The 21120-nt window shown below is 38.7% G+C and overlaps 1 protein-coding gene across 3 annotated transcripts in view; it reads left to right on the top strand.

Annotated features, from left to right (window-relative positions):
- The window catches only part of tmem168b (transmembrane protein 168b), a 171876-nt gene that overhangs the window by 46649 nt on the left and 104107 nt on the right, over window positions 1-21120 (top strand). For all 3 annotated transcript variants that reach the window (XM_043709525.1, XM_043709526.1, XM_043709527.1), the window contains exon 3: window positions 10021-10200. In XM_043709525.1, the coding sequence (XP_043565460.1) occupies window positions 10021-10200 (180 nt within the window). The remainder of the gene's footprint in view (window positions 1-10020; window positions 10201-21120) is intronic.

Here is a 21120-nt window from a genome sequence, read left to right as displayed (position 1 = left end):
TAAATGCCCTTGAAAATTGGGTTCCTAGTCTTGGTCAACATGCAACTATGCCTCTAAAGCTATGAAGTCATAATAATGCCACCAGCTTATCTAATTTGTTGCAAATGCTGTATCCATTCCGATAAAGAACCTTAAGATTTGACTTTTTCCCATTATTACATGATCTGATTTCTCTCTACTTCTATTTTCTATTTCTTGTTCTCACATATTTATTGTTGGGTTCTCCACTACCATGCTCCTCTGCACTCACGTGTCTTTTGATTTTTTTTTAAAACTTTTCTTTGATTGAATACTCCCTACCCCAACTGATCCCAGCACAGTTCAACTGAACCCGTCCATTGGAATAGAAACTGAACATATTTCTCCCACAGGATTCTTCAAGCCACACTTTTATCTGTTTAATCTTATTTTACCTCTGCCAATTTGCATACCCCTCAAGTAGTAACTGGGAGGTTATAAAAGCCAAAAGAACTCTGGATACTGTAAATCAGAAACAGAAGTTGCTGGAAAAACACAGGTCTGGCAGCATCTGAGAGAGGAAATCAGCGTTAACATTTCTGGTCCAGTGACCCTTCCTCAGAACAGTTCTGAGGAAGAGTCACCGGACCCGAAAGGTTAACTAGGAGATGAATACCGTTGTGATTCTGCTTTTTAAAATTTAGCTGGAGCTTCTTATGATCCCCCAGCAGAACCTCTTTCCAAGGCCAAACCATGTCATTTGTGATCATGACAACTGGATCCTAACTGTCTCATTCAAATTCCCCTCCAGCCCAGAAGAAATGTTGGGAGCCTTGGTACAAGGTAGGCAACACAGCATTCTGAACTCTGCCTTTACAGGTAATAGTATCTATTGCCCTAACTGTTGTACCCTATTACTACGACATTCTCTTTTGCCCCTACTTAAATGCTGCTCTGGATCATGTCTGACCACACATCGTTCCTGTAGTCTGTACCCTCTGCCATTCCAGGAGCAAAGACATAAGCTGAGGCTCGGTCAGAGCAAAAGTTTGGATCCCAATATCTGTCTTGCTGTCAGTCACACCCTCCTGTTATTGACTTTGGACCAAATTTGATGTGATTAATCTAAGGGATGTGGTTGTCTTCCAAAATAGTGTGTTCAGGTAACTCTTTCCCCTTCCTGTTGTGTCACATTGACCACTGCTCAATCTCTAGCTCAGTAATTCTGATTTGAGGTTCCTTGAGCAGCCAGCAGTTGCTGCAGGTGTGGTCACTGGCATCCAGCTATTCCCAAATAGTTGGAAAGCGCCACCCATCCATTCATTCTATTTTATTTAAGTAAATAATTGTATGTTAAATGTTTTAGAAGTGTATTTCTTAACTGTGAGCTTTTGTGGTGCAGTGGTAGAGTGGGCCAAAAGACTTGCGTTCCTGTTTTAATCTGCTCCTGAGGTGTGTCATAGCACGTCTGAACAAATTAATTACGAATATCTTTCTTAACTCTCCTCTTCATCTATAATAATAAGTCAATCTCCTGATTTAAGCCACTTGATTAATCAATAGAAACACATTAAAAATACCCACCAACTGCCTGTTTCACTGTGCTGTCACATTTAAGATCTGAAAAGTAGAAACAGATTGAACATATCAGTTCTCCTCTACCACCGCTGCTGTCCATCTCAGGCACGTGCAATCTCCGTTTCCATCCTCATCCTTTTGGACCTTTTGCTGCCTTTGGTATAATTAATCATACAATCCTCTGATGCTGTCTGCCATTGTGCAAATTATAACGAGAGAATCATCTACCATGGCTACTCTTTCCATTCCTGGATATTTGCCTCTGGTTTTCTCCAGGATCTATTCTTGAACTTGTAGCCTTTCTTATCTAAATGCTGTATATTATTGATGTCATCTGGCAATGCAATATCAGTTTCCACATGTATGTCAAAGATACACAATTCTACCTCCCTGTCAACTAACCCTTTTGATTCCTCCACTCTATAAATTGTCAATGTCATTGGACGTTTAGAACTTGATGAGTAGCAGTTTTTTTTTTTTACAGCTAAATATTGCTTAGGTGAAAGCCATTGTCATTAGTTTTCAGCATGAATCCTAATACTTAGCTGTATCCATCTCATTCACTGGTAACTACATGAGGGTGGCATGGTGGCTCAGGGGTTAGCACTGCTGCCTCACTGGTCTCGATTCCAGCCTCGGGCAACTGTTTGTGTGGAGTTTGCACTTTCTCCCCGTGTCTGCGTGGGTTTCCTCCCACAGTTCAAAGATGTGCAGGTTGGGTGAATTGGCCAAGCTAAATTGCCCATAGTGTTGAGGGATGTGTAGGTTAGGTGCATTAGTCATGGGAAATGTAGAGTAATAGTGTAGAGGAATAGATTTTACAGAGTTCTTTAAAACCTCCTGCAGTGTTAAGACCTGTTCCAATGATGATTCTTCCTGTGGCCATGACTGAGCAAATCTCTGAATCCGTTAAAGGCTGTACAATGCCTTTTTAACTGGAGACCATCTCCTTCTTGCACTTTTTTGTGATAGCTCACAAATTTCAGCAGATCTACTGTCTGTCTGTGATATTCATTGATTTGTAGGGAAGTTTGCAAACTGATATCAAAATAAGTTCTCGAAACATCTTTCTCTGGCAGTATGCCAATAAGCTGTTATCCTAGTTCCTTGCGTTTTAGAAGTAAAGGGACAGTTTCCAGCCTTGGTGTTTACAACCCAGGAAATTCAACACCTTAGGAGATTCAGAATCCACTCATTATAAACCACAAAACAGCTGCCATTCAAGTGTTATTAATTTGCATTATCTTCTCAGAGTTATAATTAAGCATTTTTTTGATCTCGCTTTATCGAACCATCCAGGCTTACTTGTTGGACGCAAACTTCAGAACAGGTCACATGATTCCCTACCCTAAAGCTACAGCGCAAAAGTGGAATAATGTTCTAAAATTCAGAGTTGTAACAGCTGTCAGAAACTGAAGTAAACAGTTTGAAATGTTAATATCATATTTGACTTGAGATGAATTTCCAAAAAGATATGTGCACCATGGGGAAGTACTGCAGTTTGGTTATAAAGAATATGATAATTGAGCACTTGGATTATAGTTTTCTGATTAGTCAGAGTCAACATTGTCTCCTCTTTATGAATCTATGCTTTAAAACCTATTGGGTTTGTTTTAAGGATGATATGAGCATAGTAGTTAAGGAAAAACTAAAGAATGTGACATATTTTCATTTTCAGAAGGTTTTTGATAGCATTCACGCAAGAAGGCAGTAAACAAAATAGGGCATATGAATTAAATGGATTGAGAATTGGTTATCAGAGTGTGTTAATAATTGGGCCATTCTCCAGATGAAAGGCTATGATGAGTGGATTGGATGTGGGGACCCAAGTGCAATATTTCCTAGTATACTGATTACAAAAACTAGGTGGAAATGTAAAATTAAAGCAGAGAAATGGCTGGAAAATCTTTGCAGGTCTAACAGCATATGTGGAGAATCAATGTTTCAGGTCCAGTGACCCTTCTTCAGAACCAGTAGCAGCTCTGAAAAAGTGATATATATGCTGAAGAGGGATGGGAGGGGTAAAGGAGGGAGACGATGAGTGCAGACACAGCAGAGGGAGAGAAAGACAGGTAACTAAAGAGATGTATAATGGTATACCAGAGAGAACAAAAGCTTAGAATGGGGACCATAAGTAGGTGTAAATGGATGGGTTGTGCTGAAAGCAGCCCATGCCCTGACGAGGCCTGCGGTGTGGGTGTGTGTAAAGGGCGTAATTAGCAGAAGTATAATATGGGGAATATGTAAAGTTCATTTGGAAGGGAGAACAAAAGAACAGAATATTATTTACATGGAGAAAAACTGCAGAAGGATGCAACACAAAGGAATGTAGGGATGCACTCAACTACTAAATGTAGCAGGTAATCAGGGAAGGCTAATGTTGGCCCTCATTTAGTATTCTTGATTCATGCTGATGTGTTTTCCAGAAATTTAAACAAATTAGGCTTTTCACTTGACCACATTTGAAGCATGTGCAACTAAACTAGAATGAAAATTTAAAATAGTATACAACTTAACCTGTACTACTTGAATTGTGATTTCTCTATAAATTATTTGGTGAACTGATAAAATTAACCTCTTCTTGATGGGCTCATTCTTTTATGGCTACATCTTTGGCGATATTAACATCAACCTCCCGAGAGAAATATTTACCTTTGTTACTCAAATAGTTTCATTTACGATCACCGCTAAAATTGTTTTGTTTATTGGTGTTATAATCTGGCATCTTGTCCATGAATGCTTAAGTTGTTAGCTCAGTCATATGAAAGAAGGACTTTTATTTATGTAGCACTTTTCACAACCTCAGTAATGTCTCAGTGTGTTTTACAAGCAATAAAGTACGTTTGAAATGTTGATCACTGTTGTAATGTAGGAACTGCAGCAGCCAATTTGTAACATCAGGGTCCCACAAACAGCAGTGCGAAGATACTCAGACCATGATTTTAATCAAATCTTCCATGAAACTTTCAGCCTCATTTAAAATTCTTCGCTCAAGGATTTCATTTTATATGGCTGTACTTCGAGGCATGCTTCATATTGCATCCATATATGTTTAGCAGAGTTGCTTAAAGAATTCGTATAAACTACATTCATTTTCCACAAGAGCCCAACAATATGTATCCTGTTATATTTGAGTGATAGCTCATCATAGAATAGCAAATATGACACAACCTTCATGACACATGACATTTCTAAATGTCTACAAAATTTGCAGTCAAAATATGTGGCAATGCATTGGTGAGTATTGTAATCTTGTAGAAATATGCATTTAATTCTGGAAATTGAGCTGCAGTGTAAATTGTTTTACTTCCACTTGACATGAAATTGAAGACTTCATGTTCCAGCTTGGGATGAGTACTGAACAAGTCCTCAGAATTTCTTTTTCCCCCTAAAAGTGATAAAAATTTATCACTGTTAATTTTGGCAAAGTAGTTATATGTTCAGGTCTGCTGAAATACTTAAGTAGTCAACACAATATATTTGAAATATCTTAAGAATGATGTGTTTTGTCATGTAACTTGTAACTTGTAAATTCAAGTGCTTCTATCCTATACTTCCTCTGAGCATAATTTCATCAAACCTGCCTAATCCCGCAAAAGCAAAATACTGCAAATGCTAGAAATCTGAAATAAAAACTAAATGCTGGAGAAACTCAACAGATATGTTACCATCTGGGAGAAGAGAGTTAATGTTTCAAGTCTAATGTTACACTTCAGAATGCAGAGTTCTGAAGAAGAGAAATATTGGACTCAAAAGGTTAATTTTGTTTCTTAGTGAGAAACTTAGTGAAAGCAAAAGAGCACCTCCTTCCGCTTTTCTCCAATCACTAAACTCCCAGTACACTGTTCAATGCTGAGTCGCTTTGACGTTGCTGCATTTGTATGCTTATGAAACAACTAGGAAAAAGCGTTTCAGCTTCCTTCCTTAATGATCTAATTTCCCCGTTCCTTCATTGGAGCCATAATATAACCCTGCCTAGGATGACTCACCTGCTGGACAGCTCAGCACATTTCATGACCAAGAGTGCCCCAAAGTGTTGGGACAACCAACAAAATATCTTTAGGAATTTCTGTTGCAGTTGAAATGCAGAAAGATATGTTGGATATTAGTGAAATAAAGCAACTTTAGTCTCAACTCAGAATTTGTGGCAGATATGAGTGAAGCTATAGTATCTATGCTCACCACTTACTGGGGAGTAAATTGGACAGTAACTTGCAATGTCCATACGTAGAGTTAAATGTAGATGTCAGGAAATGGCTGCTGATTGGCCCTTATCCTCCACAAATTTCATTGTACTGTGCACATTTACCAAATATCTATTAAGCATTCCAAAAAAAAATTTTAAATATGATCAAGTACAAATTAATTTTAAATACTGAAGTAAGTTTAATTCCTACCAAATCATGCCCCTCGAACTAAAAATGTATTTTTAAAGTTTGAAATTGCATTCTTTCAGATGTAAATTGTTGGAAATGTTATTAATTTTATTTAACTTTGTCCCTTTTGTCTATAATCTCTGTCTGTCTGTCTCACTCTTATACAATCCCATTTTTCTCTTTCCTTCTCTTTCACTATATGCTTTTATACAAATGTCCTGGTTTAACATCCATGGGCAGAATTTAAACAAGCCCATCTCATCAAGAATTGAGGCAGCTGGACTCACTTAATTGTGTCAGTTACCCAGAGAAGACAACTCATCCACTCCCAGTCACCCTAATCAGAGGAAAGAGGGAGCTGATGCAGAATTTCCAGTTGTCAGTGTTGATCTGTCAATTGACTCTTATCCCTGAGCCCACCACAATTCAGTGATGGCACAGGGATCAAACGGAAGCCATAAGGCTTTTCAGGACCTCCCAAAGACTGTCCAGCAAGCTCCAACAGGGTTTCCAGTGGTCTCCTGTGGGATACCTCATTATCGTGCACTCTCTTCGCAATCATGGGACTTGGCATAGAGGGGAAGTGGGGAGATAGCTGATGCTAACCTGTCCTTGTCTTAACTTTCCCATTTCTCTTTCTGTGCAACTCCCTCTGCAATTCCCTTTGGTCTGTGGTAATCAACTGCTACTGCTAGCCCTTTTCACATAAAGCCCAGATCCCTTTTACAGCTATTTAACTGAAAATGGCTTTATAGTTTACATTAGTTGCCACGCAGAAACCCATTAAAAATCAGTGGGCAGCTGTAAGTATTAAAAAAATTTATAATTGATTCCTTATCGGAAAATAAAAGACGTAATTGTAAAGTATTTTTTTGTTAGTTTCTCTAAGATCTTAATTTCTGAGGCTCTTTGAAGGTAATTTATGTTTCAAACTTTTAAGTTGAAATCGCTAATGACATTACTTGTATTTGGATTTAAGAAACCAGTTATATCACCTGGGTTGTTAGATTGTAAAGATTCTAATTTTTTTTTTGGAGTTATTTATTAGCTGCAACTACAGTGCTAATGTAAATCAATAATCTTAATATTGTGTTCATTGTAGGGATATCACTTTGTTTTAACATAACCATATTCATGATTTACCATGAACAATGGGAGTCTTATGTGTATTGTCACAATTCACACACACCCTTGTCACAGATTCAAAGCTATTGTATTTAAAAATCATTTTTAAAAAGGATAATGAGAAAACTGTGTTCACTGGAGGGGCTCCTGATTGACCTGAGTAGTTTGTAGATAGCTATGATTAGATTATTAGATTAGATTAGATTACAGTGTGGATACAGGCCCTTCGGCCCAACAAGTCCACACCGACCCGCCGAAGCGTAACCCACCCATACCCCTACATTTGCCCCTTACCTAACACTACGGGCAATTTAGCATGGCCAATTCACCTGACCTGCACATCTTTGGACTGTGGGAGGAAACCGGAGCACCCGGAGGAAACCCATGCAGACACGGGGAGAACATGCAAACTCCACTCAGTCAGTTGCCTGAGGCAGGAATTGAACCCGGGTCTCTGGCGCTGAGAGGCAGCAGTGCTAACCACTGTGCCACCATGCAAGCATTATTAAAGAATTATTAAATAGGACTTTTGACACAGCACCCACAGCATTTTTGGGGAGAAGAGTCGCCCATTCCCATTACCTTTATGTGGAAAACGGTGCTTGCTGATTACAATACTATAATCTTGGCATTGTTCAGATCTTTACGGACATGCCCCTCACTTCTGGTTCCAACATTTATGAGCTCATAATAACAGTTCTAGAACAATTGCATATAGCATTCAGGTTCAGAATAAGAGTTGAGTCTTGACTTAAATCAGGTTGGTACTGGAGGAATATGAGTTTTACTTATTGAACGTTATTGAGTTGTCCAAAAAGAGGTGATATTTTAAGAATAGGATTTGGTAGCAAATTGGAAATTGTTCTGTTCATTTGGAAAAAATGGATAATATGGCAGAGTTTGGAGGGGCGTAAATGTATGCTTTCAGTGCTGTCTTTAGTTTTTCTGTCTCTCACTTTCCTTCTCCTTCTCGATTTGGAGATGCCGGTGTTGGACTGGGGTGTACAAAGTTAAAAATCAGACAACACCAGGCTATAGTCCAACAGGTTTAATTGGAAGCACACTAGCTTTCGGAGCGACACTCCTTCATCAAGTGGTAGTGGAGGGCTCAATCCTAACACACAGAATTTATAGCAAAAATTTAGTGTGATGTAACTGAAATTATACATTGAAAAATTGATTGTTTGTTAAGCCTTTCATCTGTTAGAATACAGTGATAGTTTCACTTCTTTCATGTGTAAATCACAAAACCTTTTTTAAATAAAGTTGCATTCTCAGGTTAGCTGTTGACAATGGTGATAGCTAGACAATATGTTGAAGGTGTTGGCCCCCTGTGTTCTCTGTCTATGCCATGATGTTTAGATTGATTCTAATCTAAAAAGTGAGATAACGGAATTTTACATAAATTCATGCAGGTTTTAAGCTCAGAGTTCTACATAAATGCATGCAGTTTTTGAGCAAAGTACAATGTAACCCTGCAAGTACAAATTCACCCCACAAAATATGTGTGCGCATGTGGGTCTTTGTCTGTCTGTGTGTGTGTCTGCCTGGGTTGGGGGTTGTGAGTGTGAGAAAGCGTATGTATGTGTGTGTGTGTGTGTGTGTGTGGTGAGTGCAGAGTGTCTTAAGTCTGTGAGGGGCTGCATGTGAGAGTGTGGGAGTGTGTGGGGGTGTCTGTGTATGTGTTTATAGGAGTGCCTGTGAGTGTGTAGGAGTATCCGTGTGTGTGTGTATAGTGCAATAGTGGTCACCTGTAATGTGACATGAACCCAAGGTCCCAGTTGAGGCCCTTCCTATGGGCACCGAACTTTGCTATCAGCCTCTGCTCGGCCACTTTTCTCTGCTGCCTGTCCCGAAGTCCACCTTGGAGGATGGTCACCCGAAGGTCCGAGGCTGAATGTCCTGGGACACTGAAATGTTCCCCAACTGGGAGGGAACACTCCTACCGTTGATTGTTGTGCAGTGCTCATTCATCCGTTGTTGTAGCCTTTGCTCGGTTTCTCCAATGTACCATGCCTCCGGGCATCCTTGCCTGCAACGTATAAGATAGACAACGTTGGCTGAGTCACGTGAGTACCTGCCATGTACAAGGTGGGAGGTGTCCCCACGCGTAATGGTGGTATCTATGTCCACACTCTGACACGACTTGCAGCGCCTACCATGACAGGGTTGTATGGAGTTGTCCCGAGACCCAGGCTGCTTGCTACGAATAACGATCTGTTTGAGGTTTGGCGGTTGTTTAAAGGCAAGTAGTGGAGGTGTGGGGAAGGTCTTGGTGAGGTGCTCATCCTCATTGATAATGTGTTGCAGGTCACGAAGAACATGGCATAATTTTTCAGCTCCTGGGAAATACTGAACAATGAAGGGTACCAGGAGCTGAAAAATTATAAAGGGTTTTGTGATTTACACATGAAAGAAGTGAAACTATCACTGTATTCTAACAGATGAAAAGCTTAACAAACAATCAATTTTTCAATGTTTAATTTCAGTTACATCACACTGTAAATTTTTACTATAAATTCTGTGTGTTAGGATTGAGCCCTCGACTACCACCTGATGTCGCTCCGAAACTAGTGTGCTTCCAATTAAACCTGTTGGACAATAACCTGGTGTTGTGATTTTTAACCTTCTCCTTCTCAGTATCCTATTTACAACATTTTGTCTCATTAAAGGTGAAGGATGTCAAGTAGCAGTGATATAAGTATAAGTATAACTATTAGCAATGAATGATAGGGAATTTTCACTCCCACTTCAAATCCCAGGATAACATTAACATTTTTACCCTGAAGAATAAAGTAGTACACTTACATTACACTTACATTACCAGAAGTCAAATAGGCACGAGATTGAAATGAATTACCAGGAGCATATACAAATGTTGGATCATTCATAGCATTTGTTTTTACAGACATAGAGAAATACGTTTTGTGTCAGTGTTTCTATTTTGTTCCTTGAGGTTGACCAGTTGTTCTTCCTTTTCTAGTGTTTGTCAAGAATATTTTCTGAATGGTGGAATGAAGAGGGTACTTGAAAAAGATGAGAAAAGGGCCAGGCTTGCTATTGCCATGGCTACTCCAACCTTCAATGTACAAGCATCTGAAAAGAAAGATGATTATTCTGCATCGAATGGTATATTAATGAATCTGGATGCTTCCATCTCAAAGTAGGTGACATAAGCAGATTTCATTTATTCAAAATGCAATGATATTCTGCAAAAGGTTCTTGTATTTTGGAACACTGCTAAAATAAAATGAATTAAACATCACTTGGATCTATACTCACATGTAATCTGTATTAAAGATGGTGAAAGGTCATAAGTATATACTTATGACCTTTCACTTTGGGTTTTTTATTGTAAAAATGAAATGCTTCAGAATGTAGTTGGTGAATGTTAGAGTAATTATTGACTTTGGACAGTAATAAATTAGCAGGTTTAGTTTCTAAATTATGACAGTGTAGAATTGAGAACAAACAAGGGTCCCATGCAATCCAACTCATTTGCAATTTTACAAAAAATAACAAAAGAAGTGAAATGATGTGAAGTAAGATCCCACAATGAGGGAGGTTGCTTCCATTATATTTGAATGGAAATGCTCACAGTCAGATAAAATATTCATGCACACTGATACAATTTAAATCAAAAGTTATGGTTAATTTGAATCAAATGGATGCTGCTTTTCCATTAGTAAAAACAAAAAGATGGGATATACATCTTCCGCACAGTCCATGTATATCCCGACTTTTTCTTTATTCTTTTTGTGGTGTGTTGAAATTACCTACAATGGGATTATTCCATTTAATAAATATGTTATAACAATGATTAATACTATTTTACAGCTTTGAGAAATAGCACACTTGTTTAAGTACAAAGATCACTGAACCCTCCATGTTTGGCCAAACTAATTCATAACAGATATTTGGACCCTAGTCAATTTTATTTTTGATTAAAGTGCATAGAGATATGCCAGCAAAGAAGAGTGTAGTTTGGGTGCTCTGTATATCTAGTTTGAACTATGTTTGATAGTAAGGAAGTCTCATAATTAAAGCAATTAACTTTTTTTTTTACTTACTCAATCTACATATATGAACTTAATCTACATATACAAACTGTTTGTAGAAATATTTTATTTAGTCAAAATGTGATAAATGCTTCAAATATATGTCTCTGAGGATGGAAAAATGTAAGCTTTGGTAATTTATCAAGAGAAAGCATATCTTTTGCCAGCAGATGATTTTAATTGATCTAACATTCTCAGTTTGCTTATATTGTAAGTTCTGAGTGAGGTGACTGACTTGATTATAATTTTGCATGTGAACACATTCCACGTAGCCACACAAATGCAAGCTAAAACATTTTTTAAAATATTAATCCATCTACTTGGACATATTATGACACACCCTTGGGAGATGTGGGATTTGAAATTGGAGCTTCTGGCCCAGAGAGAGAGATACTACTTTTGCCGCAAGACCATCGCAACAGATTTTTAGAGTTGACTTTGGAAAGAAAGAATTTGAAAGAAGTTACAAGAATAAATATTGATTGGCTTTTTAGATAATGCATATGTATACATAAAATATATGTCTAAATTGAACCAGCTTTAAAATTGAAAATCATTTTCTTAATTTTGTTTTATATGGGCAAGATCTATAACTCCATTATGATCTATTTTAAGCTGAATGACTTCAGTGGTAATACTTTTCATCATGTTTGTACTTAGTCAGTTTCTGGGTCTAATTTTTTTTTTTGACGCTCTGCATCCTAATCTATTTCATGCTGCACTCAGTGCAGCAGCTTCACTGCTACACAGAAAGAGAAAACTGCTGAAGAGACAACAATCAGAAAGACAATGGGATAAAATGAAAATAAAGTAAGGCAGCAGAGACACGAGAATGAATGAGTAAGCAAAAATGGAAGGGACACAGTAGAGATTCAGAAATGGAGATGCAAAACTCATGTATAGCAAAGGTAAAACAATACCAAAAAGGGAATGAAAATTGGAAGAAATAAAGATCGAGAGATTACATTAGATTAGTTTAGATTCCCGACAGTGTGGAAACAGGCCCTTCGGCCCAACGAGTCTATACCGACTCTCCGAAGACTAACCCACCCAGACCTATTTCCCTCTAACTAATGCACCTAACACTATGGGCAATTTAGCATGGCCAATTCACCTGACCTGCACATCTTTGGACTGTGGGAGGAAACCGGAGCACCCGGAGGAAGCCCATGCAGACACAGGGAGAATGTGCAAATGCCACACAGACAGTCACCCAAGGCTGGAATCAACCTGGGACCCTGGTGCTGTGAAGCAGCAGTGCTCACCAGTGAACCACCGTGCTGTTCCGGTAAAGCAGAAAGAGAAAATTTAGTGAAAGAATAACAAACTTTTTATGGATTCATCAGTGCTAGTGCAATTAACCAACATGTTTCAAGGGATTGAGGTATTGGTGGCTCTAACTATCACGTTATGTGAGCATCTAAAAGTTGACCTACTGGAATGATGCAGACCAATTAGAGTGTAACTTGGTGGTAGTTGTGCTGTGATGCGATTTCTCTCAATCATGATGATGTAACATGACTGTACATTCAGGAAGAGAAAAGACGCTAGTCCAGAGGGAGCATGTTCCAAGCCACTTAAACAGACAATTTAATCAAAATTTCATGTCCATAATTCTAATTGGTTGACTACACACTTGTGGCTCTTAGAGGTTTCACTGAACAGATATAAATATTGTGACATTCGTTGTATCACTTTTTTAGGGATAATCTGAGCCTGCTGTTTCTTTTGCCTCAAAATATTTACTGTCAATCTAAGACAAGAGGGTTAACCATAGGATCAAAAGGAGCAGAATTAGCCGATTTGGCCCATTGAGTCTGCTCCACCATTTGGCTGATTATGTTTCTTAACCCCATTATCTTGCCTTCTCCCCATAACCTTTGATCCCATTTCTAACAAGAACCTATCTATTTCTCAAACCTATCTATATGCTCAAAGAATTGGGCTCCACAGCCCTCTGTGGCAATATGTTTCACAGCTTCACCGCCTTCTGGTTGAAGAAATCCCTCCTTATCTCAGTTCTAAAGTGTCGTCCTTTCACTCTGAGGCTGTGCGCTCTGGTCCTATTCTTTCCTCCCAGCAGAAACATCTTCTCCACATCCATTGTAGCCAGGCCTCTCAATATTCTATAAGTTTCAACCCAGTTTCCCCTTATCCTTCGAAACACTATCAAATGCAGACCTAGATGCTTCAACCACTCCTTATAAGACAAGTCCTCCATCCACAAGATCATTCTCATGAACCTCCTCTGAACCCCTCCAAGGTCAGAATATCCTTCCTTAGATACATGGGCCAAAACTACTATATTATTGCAAATGTGGTTCTGACCAGAGCCTGTTCGAGCATCAGGAGTATATATATCTGCTCTTGTATTCTAGCCCTCTTGAAATGAATATAAACATTGCATTTGTCTTCCTAACTGCCAATTGAACCTGCATGTTAACATTAAGAGCATCCTGAAATAGGACTCAAGATTTCTGAAGCCTTTCCCCATTTAGAAAACAATCTACGCCTCTAATTTTGGTACAAAAGTGCATAACACTTTCCCACATTGTGAAAATAAATTAATAAATAGAGTATTTTTAAAATAGCGAAACAGTAAAAGTCAGAATGCAGCTAATTAAATGACCAGCTTTCATTGTCGGTCCAAGCACTGTTGTTTTGACTCTATGCCATCTTTCTGCACTATCCAGTATGTGGTCCATCAAAAACAAGTCTAACTACAATGCAGCTTGCTGTGTTGGCACTTAAGCACTGATATGAATAATCTTGAGTGGTGATTCAACTTGACAGGCAAAGAGACATTTTAATGAGACACACTGAAAGGAGCTGCCAGAATATGAATGCTATTTATCAGCCCAAATATGATGGTGCGCCATGCTGATGTACTGTTAATTTTGTGCATTAAGTGCTCTGTAGGAATATAACTTTGTCTGTTTCTGAGAAGTGGAATTCACTGACAAATACAAAATCCAAAAGACTAAATCAAAATGATGAATAACTTGCTACGGTAGTGATAATTAAGTTTCAGAGAGGAGTCAGTTGAGATTCTAATAACATGCTGAACTACAGAAAGATCACAAGATTGAACCACTGCACTCTTCGTCAGCCCAACTAGAAATGATTGAAAAAGAACTCGAGAGCACATGAAGAATTTCTTGTCTACATACCATATTATGATTTAGAATGCAAAGCATGAAAGGGCAATGGAAGCAGGTTCAATAATACTTTTTAAAAGGGAACTAGATAACTACTTTCAGGGAAAAAAAAGAAAGTTAGTGGGATAAATTAGTTTTCTACACCAAAGAGGACAACATTGGCTTAGTAACCACCTCCTGTGCTGTAGTGTTCCAAAGTTCTGTTAAATCATGAGTGCTGTGCTGTTATCCACACACTGTGTCAAAACTATTTAGTTGACATTTAATAGTATTTACTTTCTATTTCATATCATTTCTTGGGCGGCACGGTGGCACAGTGGTTAGCACTGCTGCCTCACAGTGCCAGAGACCCGGGTTCAATTCTCTCCTCAGTCGACTGACTGTGTGGAGTTTGCACATTCTCCCCGTATCTGCGTGGATTTCCTCCGGGTGCTCCGGTTTCCTCCCACAGTCCAAAGATGTGCAGGTCAGGTGAATTGGCCACGCTAAATTGCCCGTAGTGTTAGGTGAAGGGGTAAGTGTAGGGATATGCATGGGTTGCGCTTCGGCGGGTCGGTGTGGACTTGTTGGGCCGAAGGGCCTGTTTCCACACTGTATGTAATCTAATCTAATCTAATGACTTCTATAAATGTTGTTTATAGCACAGGTATCCTAGGTTGTCGTTTACTATACAGTATTGTTCATTTTTTAAACATCCTTGTTAGCTACACCCTGTCTAATTAGAATAAAAACAAAATTAAAAATCATTGATTTTCAAGTAAGTCATGAACAACAGGTACATTTCTTGATATGGTTTGGAGAAATTGTGTGGAGCAAATAACTGAGAAAGTAGTAAGGAATTGTTAAAAGTGAGGGTGATATAGACTCAATTAAGATTTAAAGGTATGTGAGCTGTACTGATTCAGTGAAAAAGAAAAAAAAGTGTTCAAATTAACTCAGTTAAAAACATAGTAAAAGACAGATGGAGCAATTGTGGCAAATCTCCCTTAAACTGATGGGGCATGCAGATAAAGTGGTTAAGAAGGCATATGGGATACTTCCCTTTATTAACTGAGGCACAGAGCATAAGAGCAGGGAGGTTATGCTGGAAAGGTAGAAAAAGTTGGTTTGGCCACAGAGAAAGTATTGTGCAATTCTGGAATTCACGTTATAAGAAGGATGTGGTTGTATTGGAGAAGGTGCAGAGGAGATTTGCCAGGTTGTGCCTGGACTGGAGAGTTTTATTTATGAAGAGAGATGGTTTGTTTCCTTGGAGCAGAGAAGACTGAAGGAGAAATATATATATGATTGAAATATACAAAATTATGAGGGGCATAGATACGGTAGACAGGAAGGAACTTTTCTATCTGGTGGAGAGATCAATATATTTAAGCTAAGGGAAGGTGGTTTAGTAAGGATGTGAGGAAATATTTTTTGAAAATCAGTGTGGTGAGAAATTGAAATTCGCTGCCAATATGGGTGTCAGAGGTAGAAAGTTTCATAACATTTAAGGTGTATTTAAGTTTACACTTGCAATGCCAAGACACACAAGGCTATGGAAGAAGTGTTGGAAAATGGGATTAGAATAATTAGGTGGTTGCTTTTGACTGCACAAACTCGATAGGGCCTTTTTCTGAACGACAGAGCTTGCCAACTCTCTGAGTACGTTATAGATAATTTAATTAAAAATCTAGCCATTTCCCAGATAAATAGGCTACAAATAAACTGAAACTTGAGAAGGAGGCTACTTGTATAACTAGATGAACAATATGAAAGAAAATTATAAGGAATGTACAAAATGAAATGAAAACTTTATAAAGGCCAAAAAGGGATATGGAGAAAACGCTCAGCAATACAGGGGAGATTAATAAGGGTTTTCATAGATATATTTAAATTAAATGACAATTAGAAGCAATAGTTTTCAAGGATGTAAAACTGGGACAAAGGCATAATGGATATTTTAATTAAGCCTTGTCTACTAATTGTTTAAATAAAAGAATGGTGGAAGTAAAAATCAATGAACAATGGAAGACAGTGAAAAATGGATGAAGATAACATAGAGGAGAAATTGGTTATGAAAATATTACATTTCCAGGTGATTATGTGCTGGGCTCTCTAATTCGATGAAGTCTAGGATTTTGAACAAATTTAGAGCAGCTAACAGAGACTGTCATTAAATTTATAAATGCAAACTCTCTTGCACAATTGAATGTTAGAAATCTTTGTCCAAGGCAGCAGTGGAAAAAAGACAGGCAAATGAGAGGCCAGTTGGCATCATTCTCAACAGGAAAATATGTAGGGCTGGAATTTCCTAAGCCCACTGTTGAGAATTGGAAAGATGTTGTCGTTGACCATGCAATTGAATTTTGCCTCCTTTTGTCACTGTCCTATCTGATGTCCTATATGAAAATCACATCCTTTATAACCCATTACTCAAAATTATTCAAGAATAACCAGAGACTTTTAATGTTTTGCAAAGTTTGTCAAATTTGATCGCATTTGTTTTGAAAGGCAATTATATAATGTGTCAATTTTCAGAAGATTTTTTGCCAAACTATATCTCAGGAGGCTTGCAACAAGGTACAGAGTTTGGTGTAAGAGGAAATGCCGCACAATGGGTTGAGGATTGATTGGTGTTAATTTGTATTGCTTAAATTGAATTTCAATTGAAATTGGTGCACCAAAGGCAAATATTGAATGTGCTAGATTTTTCTCTTATTCACATGTGTGCACACATTTATAATTTTTATTTGAATATGGTCAATACAATGTTAAAATTTGCTATTTCATTTATTAATTCATGGGATGTGTAAATCATTTGCCAGACCAACATTTGTTACCATTCCCGTATGTCCTTGAGCTGCTGCAGTCTGAATGCTTTCATACGCCTAAAGTGCTGCTAGGAAGGAAATTGCAGAATTTTGACCCGTTGACAGTGAAGGAATGGCTGTATATATAGTTTCAGTTCAAGGTATGTAGCTTGGCAGGGATCTTGCAGGTGATGGTATTCCTATGGCACCTTTTGATAGAGGGATTGGTTTGGAATGTTTTGTCTAAGGGTACATGAGTTGCTGCAGTGCATCTTGTGAATACACACATTGCTGCTACTGTGCTTTCCTGGTGGAAGACTGTTTAAAGTGGTGAATTAGGTACCAGTTGTGAAGATTGCTTTGGCCTATTTGTTGCAAAGTTCCTTGAGAGGTATCCAGGAAAGAGAAGAAAATTCCATCACACTCTTGATTTGTGCCTTCTCGGTGGCATGCTGGCTTTGGAAAGTCTGGAGGTGAGCTATTCAGCACAGAAAACCCATCAACATTATCTCATGTACTCATGTAGCCACAGTACTTATTTAGCAGGTCAATAGTAACACCCCCATCCTGGAAGTGTTGAAGAAACTGAGCAAGTTGGGCAGCATCTGGAAGAAAAACAGAGTCAATGTTTTGAGATCAGTGACCCTGAGGCAGAACTTAAAGCAGCGGGAGAAGATTGTGTTTGTGCTGATGATGGGGTTTAGGCTGATAGGTCGGGATAGAAGTGGATAGAATACATTGAGATGGTACGAGCAATAAAAGAAAAGGAGAGACGAACAAGGAATTTCTGATAAGCTGAGAGGGAGATAGATGCTGAGTAAGGTGCTATTGAGAAATGTGAATGGTTCAAAAAGGTTTGCTGTGCTGGGACCAATCCATTCAAAACAGGTGGGGATGGGGGGGTTGGGGGAGGACAACAAATATGTGAAATTGTTAAACTCAATGAGTTCTCAAATCCTGAAGGCTGTAAGATATCTAGGTAGAAAATGAGACGTTGAACTTCGCTGGAGCATTGCAGCAGGCCTGAGACAGAAATGTTAGCATTGAAACATAGTGATGTGTTGACGTGATAGGTTATTGGAAGCTCGGGTCATTTTTTGCGGACAGAGCATGGTGATCCACAAAGCAACCTCTCTGTCTGTATTTCACTCCCCACAGAGGAGAAGAGACCACATTGTGAGCCGCGAATACTGTAAACTAGACTGAAGAAGTGCAGATTCCTCTGGTCCTCACTTATTCCCTAATGGCCTGCAAAGGATCATGAGCTACCGTTTTCACCAGACACATTCCCTTCCACTCCGCTGTCAGCATTCTGCACGGCCATTTCCTCTCAGACTTCCCAGGCCACACCATCTCTACGTGCAGTCCTTTCCCATGCAATTGCAGAAGGTGCAGCACGTCCTATTTACCTCCACTCTCTTCACTAAGGCCCCAGACACACCTTCCAGGTGAAGCAGCAATTTACCTGCACTTCACTCAATTTAGCCTACTGCATGTTGTCATTCAAAAATTGTTCGGTATAGTTGATGAGCAGGGTTAATGTAGAGAACCACTTGGTTTATGATAGATAGGTTTCAAGCGGATTAATTCAGTGAATATTTGCATCCTGCATGAGTCACTAAGATCCCCTGTACCCTTGATTAGACACTCGAAAGTATTCTTCACTTGTTACCATACAAAATTGTGACAATTTTGACGCAGTACTTATCTGAAAGTGTGTTTTAAAAAGGGCAGCTTCACAAATAGGCTACAATGATTTAGAATCCGAAGACTGTCAGGGATTATAATGCATGTGTCAATAATTTGCTATAGCACTGGCTAGAATGTCTTATGAAATTGGAATATTCCATCTTAAGGAAAGAGAGATGGGAAGGACTCATCATCTGCCTCAGTCCTACAAGTGCACTTCATGTCCGTTGATGATTAAGCATTGACATTGGTTGCCTGAGCAATCCTTTGTCTAAGAAAATGAGCAATCATATCTTTGTGCTTCGCTGGTGGGTTCATGGAAAATAGCATCTGGTGTTTGACAACATTTTATCATTTCATGATATAATTGAAACTTGAAAGTATTAACAAAAAGAGTATGACTCCTTATAGTTTTAAGAAGAAGGCCATCTGATTGTTCAGCTATTGAACATTTTGAGTACTATACACATACAGAAAGTGGCTTCTGGTTAACAGCAGCTGTATGATTGACATTTTGCCAAGAAAACAGTGTGCATATTAACTTTTGGATTTAGATTGCTGTTATAGTCTGATCTGAAGGGTTTGTCACAATGAAGACAAAAATGTTTGCATTTTTAAGTTGTATGTTAATGGCAATTAGATTGAAATTGGAAAAATATAAGTTGTAATTTCTGCTTTTATTGTAGAAATCAACTGCTATCTGGAAATTTTTTTAAAAACATTTGTCCACAGGATAAATAATGCTACGCTGTCAGAATGCCTGTAATGGAGTTTGGCTTGTAGGAGATATTCAATTTTGTTACTATATTGACTTGTGTGATAAAGCAGTATTGCAGGGTGGTTTTGGAAAGAAACTGAAGAGCAGAATGGCAGAATTAAGTAGTCCCATAATTTTGAGGGTGCAGGGAAAAGGAATAGTTTTACAATGCCATATTTGGAACAGAGGGTGAAAGAAAGATAATCTAGACTAGCACTGAGTACATGAATATTGATTTAAAATTGAGAGTCAAAATCATTTAGCATAAAAAGTTGATTGAGGCTAGCATTGACTGATTTCCAATGAAATAGAGAGCTGTTGCTACAGTTACAAAAAGTTGTTGAGCTAGTATGTTCATATGAACTATGTACAGCTATTTACACTGGCAAACGTACAAATTATTTACCTGAGAGACTTTAATCACTAACTTTCAAGGGCGCTTGGGTATGACTAAAGTGCAGCTATGACCACACTTATAACACTCGTGATCACTTGTTCAGCTTTTCTTCTGTCGTGGTCTGCAATCAATAATCTGCTCATGTGCCACACCCTCTCTCTCTTCCCCCCCCCCCCCGCATTCATCTCTCTCTCTCTTTCTTTTTCTGGGCTCTGTCTCCACCTATCTCTAACCATAGCCCACCACCTTGTCTTCAGCATAAATACCACTTTTTCCTTGCTGATTGTTTTCTGCCTTCGCCCCATAGGGGAAGAAAGTGAGGATTGCAGATGCTGGAGATCAGAGTCAAAACGTGTGGTGCTGGAAAAGCACAATCGGTCTTCCTGATGAAGAACTTATACTTGAAATTTCGACTGTCCTGCTCCTCCGGTGCTGCCTGACCAGCTGTGCTTTTCCAGTGCCACACTTTTTGACTTTTCTCCCCACAGATGCATTCAGACCTGTTGAGTTTCGCCAGCAATTTCTGTTTTTGTTTTAGATCTCCAGCATTCGCAGTTTTTTTTTAATCTTCTAGCTTTTTGGTTGTGTATGAGAAAATGAGCCATTTGTTACATAAAAAGTTATATGTTGCAACATAACATTTGTGAGCTACAAAAATCACAAACATAACATTATTCCAAAAGGCTTACTATAAAGTGTTGAAAATACAGGAGCTGTTATTATCAGAAAAGCATTTTAATTATTTCATATTTTTAAATCAATAATGTTGAATGAGAGATTATTTAGCTCTTGGCCTCATCTAAGATGGGGAAAAATAATGTTTACAGCAATAGCTTGCAGCAGTAGAGTCATAGAGATGTACAGCATGGAAACAGACCCTTCAGTCCAACCCGTCCATGCCGACCAGATATTCCAACCCAATCTAGTCCCACCTACCAGCACACACCCCATATCCCTCCAAACCCTTCCTATTCATATAGCCATCCAAATGCCTCTTAAATGTTGCAATTGTACCAGCCTCCACCACATCCTCTGGCAGCTCATTCCATACACGTACCACCCTCTGCGTGAAAATGTTGCCCCTTATGTCCCTTTTGTATCTTTCCCCTCTCACCCTAAACCTATGCTGTCTAGTTCTGGACTCCCCGACCCCAGGGAAAAGACTTTGCCCATTTATCCTATCCATGCCCCTCATAATTTTGTAAACCTCTATAAGGTCACCCCTCAGCCTCCGA

Source organism: Chiloscyllium plagiosum, chromosome 19 (genome assembly GCF_004010195.1).
Source record: "Chiloscyllium plagiosum isolate BGI_BamShark_2017 chromosome 19, ASM401019v2, whole genome shotgun sequence".
Lineage (NCBI taxonomy): Eukaryota > Metazoa > Chordata > Chondrichthyes > Orectolobiformes > Hemiscylliidae > Chiloscyllium > Chiloscyllium plagiosum.
Note: the sequence above shows the minus strand (reverse complement) of the source record. Positions and strands in the feature narration are given on the sequence as shown.